At 38.7% G+C, this 17,120-nt stretch overlaps 1 protein-coding gene across 1 annotated transcript in view; it reads right to left on the minus strand.

The window, feature by feature from the left end:
• ITPR2 (inositol 1,4,5-trisphosphate receptor, type 2) overlaps positions 1-17,120 on the minus strand; it is a 732,333-nt gene that overhangs the window by 645,078 nt on the left and 70,135 nt on the right. The window contains exon 2 of the mRNA XM_006895058.1: positions 7,279-7,349. Coding sequence (XP_006895120.1) covers positions 7,279-7,349 — 71 coding nt within the window. The remainder of the gene's footprint in view (positions 1-7,278; positions 7,350-17,120) is intronic.

A 17,120-nucleotide genomic window follows, 5' to 3' on the forward strand; every position in this document is an offset into this window, starting at 1 on the left:
AGAACACTAAAGAACTGCACTGTACACAAGAGTGGAACTTCTGTCTATAAATGGAAGCGTACACTTTTACATGGTATATTTTTTAAAAAGGAAGTATAGCAGAAGCTTCTAATCCATCAGTGCTCCTATGGGAAAAAGACAAGTAAGTAATCTCTTGCTCAGTGTATAGCTTCTGAAACCTGCTGGAGGGTGCATGACAATTTGGTTCTGACAATGAGTTGAGTTTGAGTCCTACTGGCATAATGGTTAATGTACACGCTTGCTAACCAAAGGTTGATAATTCAAACTCACCAGCTACTCTGGGAAGAAAAATGCAGTATTCTACTTCTGTAAAGATTCACAACCTCGGAGACCCAATGCAGTCGTTCTACTCTATCCTATGGTGTCACCATGAGTTGGAATAGATTTGATGGCAACGGCATACAGTCCAAATCCACCAGATGCTCCTTGGAAGAAGGATGAGCAATCTTCTCCCATGTGATTTACTGTCTCTCAAAACCTACTGGAGGGTCAGCTATGAGTTGATTCCAACTTAAGAGTTGTTGTTGTTGTTCTGTGCCATCGAGTCGCTTGTGACTCATAGCGACCCTAGGTACAAGAGCTCTAAACGCTCTTCTATCCTGTGCCAACCTAGCCATCTCAAACGCACTTATTCCCACCGCTCCAGTCACAAGAATAATCGATCCATCTCACCAAAGGTCTTCCTCTCCTTCGCCTCCCCTCCACTATGCCAAACATGATGTCCCTCTCCAAGGACCAGTCCCTCCTTGCAACATGCCCAAAATATGTCAGACGAAGCTTCAGAATCCTTGACTCCAGAGTACACAACAACAAACAAATAACCATTATTCCTTAGTTTATGTACAGAGACATGAGACACATGTGCTGTGTACGGAAAGTTGTGCTGGTCATGCTGCGTTCCCTGATCCGGACTTCTGAACTTTATTATAAACATACGGGACCACAGACAAACATACAGCCGGACATTGCCAGAATGGATATTACTAGTCACAGTGTTGTTGTCCCAAGGTTCCTTGCCTTCAGATGAACTTCAGTAAAGATATACTTTGTTTCACGGTGCTTTGTTCTGCATTCCACAGATAATGTGTTTTTCAAAGTGAAAATGTATGTATGACAACCCGTGTTTAGCAAGACTATACATGATTTCCCCAATACCACTGTGAAATGACTAACATATTTTGGAGGTTCTTGAAATATTTTAAACATTTTCATAATACTATGGCACACTTTATAAACTGCTTAACTTTTTTATGCATTGGGACACAAATCAAAAATCTGTATGATTCACTTTATTATACTGGTTTACTGTGGTCATCAGAATCAGACCTATAGTATCTTTAACATACGCCTATAAAATTAGAGCTGTATTTCACGACAATTCACTTCACTCTGAAAAAAGGAAAAGATATAAGAAGGCCATAACTCTAAAGGTTAATCTGTGTAAAAGGAATACATATCTACTGGCAGACCCAACTCATCCATCAGTGGAGGCTTACTTGTTTGATGCTAAATAAACCTCAACAGAGATCTAGCCTTACATAAAGGGAAAAAAAAAGGTCGACCAACCTACCTCTGAAAATCAGCTAATGAAAACCCTGAGTCACAACAGTCCAATATCCAGGCAATCAAGGGGAGGGCACAAGATCGGGTAGGATTTTGTTCAATTGTGCAAGAGGTCATCTGGAGTCAGAGGTTTATTCTACAACAATTAACATTGTGTGTATAATGCTTTAAAATATTCTACACATATGCTTTCAAAAGATTTCAAGTTTCCCAAAGCCTTAGACTTTGTCTTACCCACTCCTACTAGCCAGCAATAGAATGTGCCTGACACTCTGCATAGATTGTTGTTGTTGTTCAGTGTAGTTGAGTACAACCCAGAGCAAACCTATGAACAACAGAACCCTGTCCTTTTCTGTGCCGATCTCAGCCTCTCTAACACACGTGAGCCCATTGCTGCAGTCACTGCATCAATCCTTAAAGGTCTTCCTCTCTTTCACCAACCCTCCCAGCCACTTCAAACAACACATTCAAAGGATATGAGATGAAGCTTTGTCATCTTTGCCTCCAAGATGCACTCTCGCAACACTTCCTCCAAGACATATGGTTGTTCTTTTGACAGTCCATGGGATATTCACCATCATCACAGCTTAAAGGCATCATTCTTCTGTACTTCTTATTCACTACCCACCTCTCAGAAGCACAGAAAGTGATTGAAGAGACCATAGTCTGAATTAAGTGCACATGAGTTTTCAAACTGTTGTCATTGCTCCTCAGTAATTTAGAGAGGTCTCTGACAGCTGAATTTCCCAATGTAATACATCACATGATCCTCTGCCAGTACAAGGGTGTTGATTGCGGATTCAAGTAAAATGGAGTTGTTAAAAGTTTCAATGTTTTCTCCATCTATCATGATGTTGTCTATAGGCCCAGGGGTAAGACTTTTTGTTTTCTTGATGTTGAGATGTAATGCAAATCAAAGGCTGTATTCTTCAACCTCTGCAGCAAGCACTTCAAGTTCTCTTTCAGCAAGCTAGGTTGGGTACTCTGCATAATTCAGGTTGTAGATGAGTCTTTCTCCAATTCTGATGCCACATTCTTCTTCCCAGAGTGCACCTTTTCAAATAATTTGCTGAATGTACAGATTTAATAGAGATGGAGAAAGGATATAACCCTGACCTACAACATTCCTGATTTTAAACTATACACCGTCCCCTTCCTCTGGTTAGACCACAGCTTCTTGGTCTAGGTACAGGTTTTGAATGAACACAATTAAGTTTTCTGAGATTCCCACTGTTACCCAGGTAAGTCATAGTTTATTATGATGCACAGAGTCAAATATCTTTCTGCAGTCCTTAAAAATAAACAAACATTATTCAGGTATTCTCTTCCTTCAGCCAGAATCCATCTGACATCAGCAATGCTATCATTGGTCCCATTACTGTTGTTGTAGTTGTTAAGTGCCGTCAAGTCACTGACAACTCATAACAGCCCTGTGAACGAAAGTCCTCGACACCTGTGTGACTTTCATCCTTTCTCCAGGTGTACAGGGTTTCCAGAGGCAAGCTATTTATGGAAGTGGATGCCACTCCTGGTTCCAAGCTTGTTTTATTTGGGGAGCTCCACCCAACACTGTCCACCATGTTATTGTTGTCGTTGTTATGTGCCGTCGAGTCGCTTGCGACTCATAGCGACCCTATGTACAACAGCCCTAAACTCCGCTCTGTCCTGTGCCAATCGCACTGTCTCTGACACTCCCATCCCAATTATCCACCATAGGTAACCATTATTGCATTTGACACATCAGTGTCACAGTGTTCAACTTCACAGCAACCACGAGTTACCTCTGTACAGCAAGTGGACAGACCAGGGCTATATGACTTAAAAGAATGTTTCACCAAATGGTCTCTTCTAATTCTAGCTTGAACTTCTGTCAATTCCTTCTCAGTTTATTGTTCTAGCCATTTTTTTATGGTCTTACCATTAGCTTTAGAAACTGCCAGTTCATCAACAACCTGTATTACAGATGACAAAATCCAGCTTGCAGAAAGTGAAGAAAACCTGAACTATGTCTTGCAGAAAATCAAAGATTACAGTCTTCAATGTGTTACATCTTAATTTCAAGGGGGGAAAAACCTTTACCACTGGTTCAATAGGCAACAACATGACAGAGAAAAGATTTAAATTAACTCTATCATTTACTTTGTATCTACAAATAACACCCATGGAAGCAGCAGTCAAGAAAGCAAAAGATATTCTGCACTGAGAAAAATCTGCTGTTAAAGATTTCTCCAAAGTGTTAGTTAATGAGCAAAGATATCCGTTTAAAGAATAAGGTATCCCTGATGCAAGCATGGTATTTTCGATTGTTTCCTATGTATATGAAAGTTGGACAATGAATAAGGAAGACCAGAGAAGAAAGGATGCCTTAGAATTGTGGTACTAGCACAAAATACTGAAAATCTCATAAACCACCAAAACAATAAAGTCTGTTTTGGAAGAAGTGCAACCAACGCGATCTTTAGAGGCAAGGATTGTGTAACCTGGTCTCACACACTTCAGGCATATTATCAGGAAGAGTTGCCCCTTGAAAAAGGACATCATGCTGGGGAAGGCGGAGAGTCAAAGAGAAGGCCCTCAACGGACATATCCAAAGACGGACTGACTCAGTGACTGTAACAGTGGGCTGGAACAAATCAGAGATGGTCAGGATGACAAAGGATAGGGCAAGGAGATCAGTTGTTTATACAGCTGCTCTGAGATAGTCCACTCAAAGACACCTAACAACAATAACAATTCTATTCAGTCAATCCAGTAAACCTGCCATGGTTTATTTATCTTGTCCTTCACAATTCTTTGTGTTATTCCTTGGGTGACATCTCAGATCTATCTTCCAGATCATTAATTCTTTCTTTATCTTTGTATAATAGGCTAATTCATGCTTTTTTAAAGCTGCCTGTTTTTTCCTCTTACTGTATGTTCTTCAGTGGTACAAACAGTTTTTAATTGTTTACTAACCCAGAAGTTGACAATTCAAACCCACTGAGAAGTACTATGTAATAAAACTGTGGTAATCTACTTCCAAGAAGATTACATCCAAGAAATTCCATTTGGAATAGTTTTATTCTGGAACATTTGAGAGCAACAGATGAGTCAGAATTACCCTGGCATTGTCTTCATCAGGTTACTATGTTAGCTCTTACTCTAATCATTAATAGCTTGTGCACCATAAATGTTGACTTTGTCTGCTAGTTTACTGTGGGCACATTGGTGGCATAGTCCATGGAAAGTGGCACAGCTAATCCAGAGGCTACACCTCTCTGGTTGCTCCAATCCACCAGCCATTCCTTCAGAAAAAGATGGACAGTTTCCTCCCACACAATTTACAGCCTCTGAACCCATTGGACAGTCAACCATAGTTCTGACTCAATGGCAAGTTGAGTTGAGTTTGTTAGATTTTATTGTGAACCTAGGCTAAGCAGACAATGTTTTTCATGAGAAGACTTATTTTTCAGGCTTAGGGAAGTTTCCCTACTACACAGTCTTAACGGTTCTGATAAAACACTGAGGGAACAGAAGGGATTTTCTTCCAGAGACACGAATTTCTATACTTCGCAATAAATGTAGATCTCTGTTCCAAAGGGGCTCTGGCAGTCCACAGGGAATTGTGCTGCTAACCCTAAGGTGGCATGCTGTGGCCTGAATCCACCTGTGGCTCCCTGGGAGAAAGGACAATCTTCCTCTATGCAAGTTACAGCCTCAGAAACCCAACAGAGGGTCAGCTATGACTTGAGTCTGACTTGATAGGAATGAGCTTGAGTTTTTTAATTTATCCAAAGTGACCAGTTCAACTGAAAAAGCATTGCCTATGCACATCCTTCTCTGTACAAGGTTCTGAATTTAGTGAAAATTGAAGAAATAAACTATTCTTATAATGAGATAGTGTGTGTAAAGTATCTAACACAGGGAGTGAAACAAACACTAGTTATCTCCCTTCCCCAGGGCAGTGAATAGAGCTTCTTGTATGACTCTGGAGAATTCTTTTGACTATTTTTTTCTTCTTATCCTGTATATAAAGTTTCTTTTCACTATTCAGTTGTGAGAATGAATGCTTACATAGAATCCAAAATGAATGTTGTTTAAAAATTATTGTTATTATAAATACACACAAATGCTGTTATTGATTTGAATAAGCTTTTAATTACTAGTCTTAGTTTTCTATGGTTCTCTAGAGAGTTCACTAATCCTTCTTTCAGAACAGTTAAGTGGAAATTAGTCTCCTACTGTGACTAATTCCTGAGTGCTGATTTTTAAACTACATCTAAAATCATACTTGGGAAAGAATTAAAAGACAGCTTAAGGTTGTTGTTGATGTTGTTGTGTGTCGTCTACCTGGAACTAACCCACAGCTGATCCTCCAGGGGGTTTTCACAGACAGTAAATCACACTAGGATGAGAGGAAGGAGATTGTTCATCCTTCTACTGAGTAGCTGGTTGTCTCAAATTGCATGCTTTGGGGATTGCAGTACAATTTCTTACCACAGAGCCACCAAAGCTAGACAGTACAAACCATCCAAAGTGATACTTTAAAAGATAAGCTAAGGCGAGCTCTGGTGCACTGCAATCCAGAGGTGAGTGGTTCGAATCCACCAGATGCTCTGCTGGAGAAGGGGGGACAATCTCCTCCTGTACCAGTCAGATCTGATTTGACAATACTTTTTATTGTCAGACAAATCTTTCTTAATTGACTTTGACTTTGCCACATGGATTGGCAGGAACACATAAAGTGTGTTATCTATCCACAAGGGGATTAGCTGGTTTTGCCAGGCTAGCAGTTTTAATTTGAACAATTTCAGCAGCAGAACTTTGGGAATCTCACTACCAGCAAGGAAGAGGATGCAGGGAGTGTAGCAATCACTCTTCAGAGCCAGAGATTCCTGCACCAGTTAGACGGGGACCTGCATGAGGGTGGCTTCTACAGATAACCAGAGACCAAATGGGATGAACTGACTCAGGACTGCTGTCCAAAGGATCCAGAGCCAGAGACCTGTACTCAAGCTTACTGGAGGACTGACGAAAGATTTCATAACTGGCAAAACTGGGGGAACGCTAGAACAGACATACACCATGTGGCTGAAGGTCAAAGGGCCCGTGAACACTCTGGAGAAGCTGTCTGTACACTTGAGAAGCTGGAGGAATGAAGAATTGCCAACCTGAGTTGTAGCCTGACTTCATTAATAAACCTCCTAACTGTGTGTACCAAAAATAAAAAAAAAAGATACCCTAACTCATTACTACCATTTTCCTAGAAATGTTATAAAGATAAATCAAAATTCTTAAAGAAGTATTACAGCATTCTATGACAACTCTAACAGAAATGTATAAATAAATATTATATAGCTATATTTACTATTTTGAAAAGTGACCCTTCACAGTTAGTTATCAAGATTTTACTTTTCCTCCAACAGACAGGCCACCCACTGGAGGGACAGTTATAAGTTGTTTTTAACTTGACAGCACACATCAACAGGCTATTATAACGACTAAAATGAACCTCAAAACTATTTCTTAACTGTAAACCCTTCAATGTATAAAGACAAAGACAAAAAATAATGGGGAAATTTTGGAAAATTTTTCTGTGGATGCATTCACATTTGAAAATGTCCTATTAAATAAAAATGCAACATGATTTCTTTTAAAACACAAAAATAATCTCTTTCCCTTAGATGTCATACTGAAAAGCACGTTACTCCATACCTCTAAACTTCTTGGGTGGATTGGCAAGGTCCCCAGCCTCTGGGTGCACCACACATCTATCATCCACCAACCTAGAAGGAAAAGCACATTTATAATGTCAACGGAGACCTTTTCATAAGCAATAGGCCATCGTAGAAATTACATGCCTCTTCACAAAGTTTTAATACCATTCTCAGCTAAAAAGCTTTTGAGTGCTCATAGATTTGTGGGAAAATTTTGTTGAACTGACATTGGTTTAAAAAACTGAAAAATAGGAAACTTTAATGACAGAAGACTGATGAGATAATCCATGATGCAGATAAACCACAGAACACTAGAGAACTATATGAAATTTTAGCCCAAAAAAGGTGCTGGCCTGCAAGACATTTAAAACAAACTGTGAAAACACGTGGTAACCAATCAACATCATATATAATTATTTACATTTACACACACACATATCTCTCTACACATACCCAATAGGGAATGAAGATATCAAAGTGTTACAATAGTCAAATTATCAGCGGGTTTTATATTTGTCTCTTTCTCTTTGTATGGGGTGTATTTGTCTGAATATTTTGTTTTGTTTTAATATAAAAAAGGTATAGGCTTATGAGATCAAGCTTACAGAGTGACCCCAGAGTGAGAGTACTTAGCACATTCAAACCTTAGTCTGGTGCCTTTCTAGATAAGTGACTTAAACCTTCTTTATACCTATAAAATAAGGAGTGCTGGTGTTTCTTTCTGCTAAGTCAATTTCAACTCATGGTGACCCTATAAGTGTTGCATGCAATGGTGTATAGTTAAATTACTCTATAGTCAGAGATGGATTACTCAATAAGCAAAATAAGCACATGTTTATGGCATCAACAAAGTAGGGGCACCAATTAGCCAAGAAAAACACATCTAGTGCCAAGCAGACAGGGCACAAGGAAAAATGAACGTCAGAGTGAACAGTAACAGGTAGGACACTAAGTGAAACTCACAGCAGCTCCAATGACAGAGTTTTGGCCAGAAATAAAGCTCACTCAGGATCATGAGTATCCACAAACATGGTTGTTAAGCCATGAGGTACATACTACCTTGACATCTGGGTTAGCATCTGTCTGCTATGATACCCTTCATATAATTACAACTCCCTGCCTCAGCAAATCACTTGAAAGAATACTCTTTCTTCAAATAAGTGAGGAGGGAAGAATCAGCAAATCTAACTTGCTATATTCACTCCAATGAAACTATCCCTAACGTGAGTTATTAATGTGAACGGATGGATCATATCAATAAAACAGGTCCTTGATCCATTTTGCAAGAACCATCTGGTTCTTTTACATCCATGAACAAGTACATCCGTGTCTGGGATCCAGCAACCCCAGCCAGAAAGGTGAGCAATGCTCTTTGCCAGGATAGAAACACAAGGGTATGTTCATGTGTGTGTCCTCCTACATTGTCAGTGAGAATCCCAGCCCCAAATGAGCTACAAAGCAAGGGGGTTAGAATAAATCAACCACTGTCATGAATTCAATCTCATCTCACTGCAATGTGCAAATGCATTACAGCACCCATTAAAATAATGAAATAAATTTAAGGAAATAGATTGTTAAATTTAGCCCATAGAGAAAACATAATTACTTTCTATTAAATACTCCAGGGTGAATAAGCATTATGCAATAATGCTCCTTCACAACAGACAACATTTAGACATAAAAATCATCATCAACATTTTCTAGAATTAAGTCCACATAAAAATTAAATATTTAGAGAATGCATCTGCCTGCCAGGAAAAGGTGGTCTCTTGCTCCTGTGCTCATCAACACCACCAAGGACAGTTCTAAAGAGATAGACCCAGGCTAGAGATCCTCACTAAGCTATGTGTGAGAAATGAGAAGTCACCCAGGGACTCTTAGAAGGCAGCTGAATAAAGGTAGGGCTCTGCTCCCTCAACCTCACATTAGATAGAGAGAATGCAGCTGCCTAGTGGGGGCAGGTGGTCTCTCGCTACTGGACACATCAGCACCACCAAAGATCATTCCAAACTTTAGAAGAGCTGGGCAAGAGGCAGGTAAGGTTCATGCAAGAATGCACTACAGTCCAAATAGAAGCTGAAGAACCTTAAGAAAAGGGAGTTTTCCCACTGCACATACCTAGAAAAGACTCCTGGCGTAGTGAGTTGCCCTCTCCAGTAAAGGGAATACTTTAAGTCAGCAACTAATAAATAGCATCATAAAGATAAAGAACTGTAAATAATATACACAGACACAATAGAAACAGCCTCCACATACCAAGGAAAACTTCATATAATGCCAAGAAGCAGCTTCAAACATTGGGGGGGGGGGGAAATAAGCCTTCTCAAAAAAAGCAGAATATAACAGGAGACCCAAGGAAAACCCACAGAGAGGCAGAAGAACTATATTGACATAGAGTCATATGTACAGTTACAAAAGGTCCAAATAATGGAAGAAAGAATAGAAGCCATAAATAAAGTGAATATGGCAGAGACAGGGAGCCAGAATAAACATATCAACATGAAGGAACATCAATAAGTGCTGAAGAAATTGCAAGAGATGAAAGAAAGAATTGATACTACAGATGAAAGGGTTGTTGTTGTTGTTGTTGTTGTTGTTGTTGTTAAGTGCCATCGAGTCACAGGTGACTCATAGCGACCCTATGAAGGAGAGTCCTCGACGCTTGGGTGCCTTTCATCCTCTCTCCAGGTTCATAGGGTTTCCGGAGGCAAGCTATTATGGAAGTGGATGCCAGATGCCACTCCTCCTTCCAAGAGATGAAAGGATAGAAGAAATTTAAAAATCAGCATAAGACAGAGAAGATAAAGCCAACACAGAACTGTAATTAACAGAAATATGTGAAAATACAATCCAGAATATCAAGACTGAAATGGTACAATTTTCCAACATACTGGAGGGAGAAAAGGGCAGAACAGAAGAGAAGAAACAGAGCATCAGTGATCAAGAAGACAAGAACCTCAATGGGAACATAATAGAAGAGAAAATAGGGAGGAGACAGAGGGAAATGAAAAACACATTAGAATTATGTGGGATGACATCAAAAGGAACAACAAACATACAACTGGAATCCCAGAATATGAGGGGCAAGGAATGCACTGAGAAACTTGTAGAAGAGGTACTAGAAGAAAATTTCCCAAGCACTATGAAGAATAAGGAATAAGAAAATTTATATTCAATAATCTCAACGAACCCAAAACAGAATAGACCCCAGAATAAAAACATTAAGACATATCATAGTAAAACCCTCTAAAATCAAAGATAAGCATAGAATACAAAAAAGTGAGGGAAAAAATGTCACCTACAAAGAGGAACCAATTAGACTAAATTCTGATTTTTCAACAAAAATCATGCAAGCAAGAAGATAATGGAACATCATATACAGAAGATTGAAAGAAAGCAATTCTAGCTGAGGATCCTGTTCCCAGCAAAGCTGACCATCAAATATTAAGGAGAAATTAGGTCATCTGCAGAAAAACAGGAACTAAAGGAATTTGTGAAAACAAAAGCAACTGTACAAGAATTTCTAAAGGAGGTCCTTTACACAGAGACACTAAAGGAAAATGGATGGACTACAGTAACCAGAAACAACAGGAAAAGAAATACAGCAAAATTGCAGCAATAAAAGCTGACAAGTCAATAATCACCCTTAATGTGAATGGACTAAATGCACCACCACCTAAGAGAAAAAGAATAGCAGAGTGGATAAAGTCCATCAATATGCTGCCTACAGAGACACATCTAAGAAATGAGGAAAAGGACTAAACACCACTGGCAATCAGAGAGAGGTAAATTAAAAACCACAATAAGATACCATCTCACCTCAGTAGCAGTGGCAAAGTTTGAGAGGAAAACAAGTAATAAATGACGGAGAGGATGTGGAAAAATTGAAACTTTCATACACTATTACTGGGATTGTAAAATGGTACAACTACTCTGGAAGGCAGTTTGACATTTCCTTATAAACCTGAACATAGAAATGCCATACGATCCACCTCAAGTAAAACAGAACTGAGACACAGAGATTTGTACACCAATGTTAAGAGCTGTGTTGTTCACAATAGGAAGAGAATGGAAATAGCCCAAACATCCATCAACGAATGGATTGAGAAATTGTGATACACTGACACAAGGACGACTACACAGCATTCAGGAGCAATGATTTTGAAAATATTATATAACAAGGGAGAGGGTGGAGAGCACTGAGTGAAATAACTTACTCTCATAAGAACTAACATTGCATAAGATCATTATTGTAAAAATAGAAGGACTAGTAAGAGGTGCACAAAAGTACAAAGGTGGAAACAGGAGGTGGGAGGGGAGGTGGAGAATGAGGTCAAGGAGTTTGGGGTATAGAGGGGAAGGGTGAAGGAATTAGAAAAGATCTAGTGGGAAATCTCAAAAGGTGAAGTAATGGTGGGCATGGATCAAGGGTGATTACTTTTATAAAACACAATGTATGAGAATGATCATATGAAACACAATGTATATAAATAAAAATGTATACAAATTTTATATGCAAATAAAGAAATAAAAATAACTTTAAAAAATATATGAGTTCAAAGGAGAAGCAAAAGGTGACAAAGAACCCAAATAAGCAGAAACAAGAGAAATTAGGAAGGAAAAGGATAGAATGCTAATACAATACAATATATTGCATCCAGTGTAATGCAGCAAATGTTACCAAATAATCTGAGCACAATCTGGAATCCTAATTTGCTATGTAAACTTTTACTTACAGCCTTATAAAGTGATTAAAAGAGGTAAAGGAAGAACTAAAAATTTAAAAGTAAAATATTCGTTTAAATTTAGCAGGATCTGATCTTCACTGGTAAAAAAGCATTATAATGATCTTAAAGTAAAAGATCTCTTTTAACTAGCACTAGATTCCTAAATTCAAATTTATAGGTAAGTCTTTGTAAGTAGTGGTCAATAAAATATCCTCCCTCCTTCCCCACTACTTGTATTGTTTCATAAAAATCTTTGGTCAAATACAGAAATATATCGAGGCAATGTATATGCCATGTAACAGCAAGAGCAGTAAAGGTGACTAATGACTTTTTATCTAAAAAGTAAAAAAAAAAAAAAAACAACACAGAAGACAAAGGCCAAAAACTGCATAAGACCATTATTGTAAAATTATAAGGATAACTAGTAAAACATGTTGCAAGGAGGGACCAGTCCTAGGAGAGGAACATCTTGCTTGGAAGGGTAGAGAAACAGTGCAAGAGAGGAAGATCCTCGGTGAGATGGACTGACACAGTGACTGGGGTAATGAGGGTGGGTGTGTCAGAGACAATAAGATTGGCAGAGAATAAAGCAGGATTCAAGGCTATTGTACACAGAGTTGCTATAAGAAGTCCCAAGCAACTTGATGGCACATAACAACAACAACAAAATATTAATAACATTTTTCTATAATTTCAAAAGTCTATTGGATCACCTTCTCTTGGAATGGGCATAAATATGTACCTCTTCCAATCAGTTGATCAGGAATTATTTACTAATTTTTTTGGTATAAACAAGTAAGTATACCCAGTGATTCATCTGTGTGCTGCAACTTATTTCAAATGAGATGTCACCAATTCCTGAAGGCTTTTTCTGAAGGTTTGTTTTTAGATAATAAAAACTAGACAAATATCACATCAACAAACGAATAGACAGAGAAGCTCTGGTATATTCACACAATGGAATATTATGCAGCATTGAAAAACAAGGAATTCATGAAATATTATACAAAATGGGTGACCCTGGATGACATTATGCTGAGTGAAATAGTTACAAAACGACAAATATTGCATAAGGCCACTGTCGTAAAATGGGACTGACATCGGAGTTAAGGGAAGACAGAGAAGGAGGGCACGAATGATGTATACTGCATTGAAACAGATGAGGGCGAGAACTGTTTAAAAGGGATATATGATTGGGTATTATTGTCATGACAGGCGTCCAGAAAGAAGGCTGCACAGTGGAGAAGACTTGGGGGGAGGGACTACAAAACAATTAAAGAGTTTTTCTTTTACTTTTCAAGGAGAAGAGTGAATTGGGGGTAGGGGGGCAGGGAGAAAAGTGCAACAACGAATGAATGGAAACCGTTAAGTCTCTATAAACTTCCATTAAAACTAATTTTTTTAAAAAAAAACTATACAAATGTGTTTTATTTGTCACATATTTCTGGCAATTTGAATACATCAGAGGCTCCACAGAACATGGACCACTAGTTACAAAATACAACCTATGTAGAATGACTGTATAAGCACAATGTTCATGAATGAAACAATATAAATGAAAGAATGTATGAAACATAATATGCATGGATGAAACACAATGTATGTGAATGATTACATGCAAACCAACGAAAATATGGGGCAGAGGGAAGGCATTAAAAAGAAAAAGGGTTACAGCCTCAAATAACTGACAGGAAGTCACTGTAAGTAGGAACCAACTCAATGGCAGTGAGTTTTCATAGGTCTTTAATAAGTAAATGGAACTAGTTGAACTTTGTCATGTTCATCACTACATTCTTTGCCTGTCACATAGCTGCTGTTGTTTTTATATGCCGTCAAGTCAGAACCAACTCATAGTTGACCCTTCATCAGGTTTTCAAAAGCTGTAAATCAAAGGGGAGTTGACTGCCCACCTTTATCTTACGGAGCAGCTCATAGACTCAAACCATGTGTCTTTGGACTGGCAGCGAAGCTCCTTACCTCCAGGCCACCAAAGCTTTCTGTGACAAGCTAGTGCTAAGCAAATAATAAAATGGATTAAATGCCTTAGGTATTACAAAAACATGTCTAATCTTAACTTAGACTCTTGTTATTGTTGTATACCATAGAGTCATAACACTGCCATAACTGACCCTCCAGCAGGTTTTCAGAGGCATTTACATGGGAGGAGACTGCCCATCCTTCTCTCATGAAGCACCTGGTGAACTCAAACACTGTGCCTTTGGGATTGCAGTGCTGCTTCTTGTCACTAGGCCACCTGGGGCACTTTAAAAAACAGAAACAAAACCTCTGACATGAGAGCCACAAGATAGGAACTGCCACTTTGAAGAGAAAGTTCTAATGACCCAAAGTCTTCCCAGCAGTCACTTTTTGCACCCAGTGTGTGATGAGAATAATGTTGCTGCTCTTGCTGCTGCTGTCACTGTGGTTGTTTTCAGAACATTGTAAAAAGGCATAAGAATTCATTCCAAGTATATTCATTTATCTGAAGAGAGAGGCCTGCTTTATATGTTATTTTTGTTATTATATGCCGTCAAGTCACCTGCAACTCATAGTGACTCTATATACAACAGCTTAACCCTGCTCTGTCTGTGCAAATCTCACTGTCTCCGACTCACCAACCCCCATTACCTTAGTCATTAAATCAATCCATCTCATAGAAGGTCTTCCTCTCCTGAATTGCCCCTCCACCCTACCAAGCATAACGTCCATCTCCAAGGACTGGTCCTTCCTTCAACATGTCCAAAGTATGGCAGAAAAAATTTCAGAATCCTTGCCTCCAAGGAGATGCCTGGTTTCACCCTCTCCAGGATGAACATATTTGTTCTCTTAGCAGTCCATGGTATATTCAATACTCCTCTCCAACACCACAGCTCAAAGCCATCAATTCTCCTTCTATCATCCCTAGTCACTGTCCAGCTCTCTGATGCATAGCAAGTGATTGCAAAGACCATGGCCTGTATCAGGTGCACCTTAGTCTGCAGACTGACATCTTTTCTCTTCAGTACTTTGGAGAGGTCTCTGACAGCAGACTTTCCCAATGCAATTATGTCTTTTAACTTCTTGGCTGCTGGTGCCAAAAGTGTTGATTGTGGAACAAACCAAACTAAAGTTGTTAACAATCTCAATCTCTTCATCTATCATGATGCTGCTGATCAGCCCAGTGGTGAGAATATTTGTTTTCTTGATATTGAGCTTCAATTCATATTGAAGGTTGCAGTCCTTGACCTTCTGCAGCAGGTACTTCAAGTGTTCCTAAGTTTCAGCAAGCTGACTCTGATGGCTTAGTGGGAAGGAGTTGTGCTGCCACCCAAAGGCATGTAGTTCGAATCCACCATCTGCTCCACGGGAGAATAAGGGGCAATCTCCTACCATGCAATTAACTGCCTCAGCTTTCTATACTTTTAAAAATTTATCAACCAGACTGACTAAAATTCATCAACTTTACCACAGAACAAACTTCAGTTTGTGAGAAAATGTCCTCTTGAAAAAACTTCTCATTCCTGGTTTATAGTCTCCCCAGAACAGATACTTTCTAAATCACTAGATTTTTCTGAGATCAAATTTCCTTAGAACAAAATGTCAATTTGGTCAAGCAGTATGGTTCCTTCATTATTTTTTTTTTAACTTTGAATGTACTTTATTTAAGTCTGATTCATTCACAGTGAATTATTACTAAAATGTGGTTTGGTGAGAGTAACCAGGCATTTAAGAAATTCCTTTTAAGAGTCTTTAGGAACTGCTTTCTTAGAAACAGCAAGTCACACTGGTTCAAGAATAAGAAAACTCAAACCTCCACAATGTCCAAAGTTAGCACGTAATACTAACTCTAAAAGACTCAAATAGCCCTGGGAATATCACATGATAATATTTAAACAGACATGCTGTGTAAAAAAGGTCAGTTTTTCTAATGTATCAAAGCATGTTAAAAATTCAAAACATCTCATGCTCAAAAAGGTCATGTAATTCAGAGTACATAAAAATTACATAATAAGTGTCACTGGTATTGTATTCATTTCTTGTAACTGGTAATTCCCACATAACCCAAGCTCCTACTTAATAGTACTAATAGTTTCTATCTACATCTTTGTACTTCAAGATGAATGGGAAAAAATTAAACTACCACTCAGACCATAGCAAGCTTATGTAAACACTTTACCCTCAACTATTTAATCCTCATAAAACCAAACCCATTGCTATCAAATCTCTCCCAACCAGAGCAACACTGTCAATCATTACCTGATAGCACAGATTAAAAGAGAGTAATGAGATGTGACTTCAATTCTAAGAATTTGTACTATTTGTTATATTTAAATTTTAGTGAATGTTGCAAAAATCATTTCACTCTTCAGATTTAGAGAACTGAGTCCGAGTTTGGGTAGAAGCAGCACATGTCTGGCTTAAAGATATACACAACCACCACAAGGAAAAATACTGTATAAAACCATTACTGTAGATTGAGTATGAGACTCCAAGGGGGGGAGGGTGGAAGCAGAGGGATGAGAATGTACAGGATCTGGAATTAATTATGAGGTCCTACAATTTGATGGGTGGGGGGGAATGAAAATGGAAAGGATGTGATGTGAAAGCAATGTACTTGAACTTGTTAGACAGTATTTTTAAAAGTGTTAATGGCCAAATGACTGGAAGAGATCTATATTTGTTCCTATTCCAAAGAAAGGTGATCCGACAGAGTGTGGAAATTATCGAACAGTATCACTGATAACATATGCAAGAAAGATTCTGCTGAAGATTATCCAAAACTGACTGGAACAGCAGCACATCAACAGAGAATTACCTGAAGTGCAGGCTGGATGGCACTAGGGATATTACAGCTATGTCAGATGGATCTTGGCTGAAGGCAGAGAGTACCAGAGGAATGTCCATCTGTGTTTAATTGACTATTCAAAGGCATTTGACTGTGTGGATAACAACAAACTGTGGCTGACTGTGTGAAGAATAAGAATCCCAGAACACTTGATTGTGTTTATGCAAAACTTATACTTGCACCAGGAGGCAGTCGTCAGAACAGAGCAAGGAAACACTGCATGGTTCAAAATTGGGAACGGTATGTGTCAAGGATGTGTCCTATCTCCATATCTTTTCAATCTATATG

The sequence above is a fragment of the Elephantulus edwardii genome, unplaced genomic scaffold, assembly GCF_000299155.1.
Source record: "Elephantulus edwardii isolate Elephantulus edwardi_28Jun2011 unplaced genomic scaffold, EleEdw1.0 scaffold00157, whole genome shotgun sequence".
In the NCBI taxonomy this organism is placed as follows: Eukaryota; Metazoa; Chordata; class Mammalia; order Macroscelidea; family Macroscelididae; genus Elephantulus; species Elephantulus edwardii.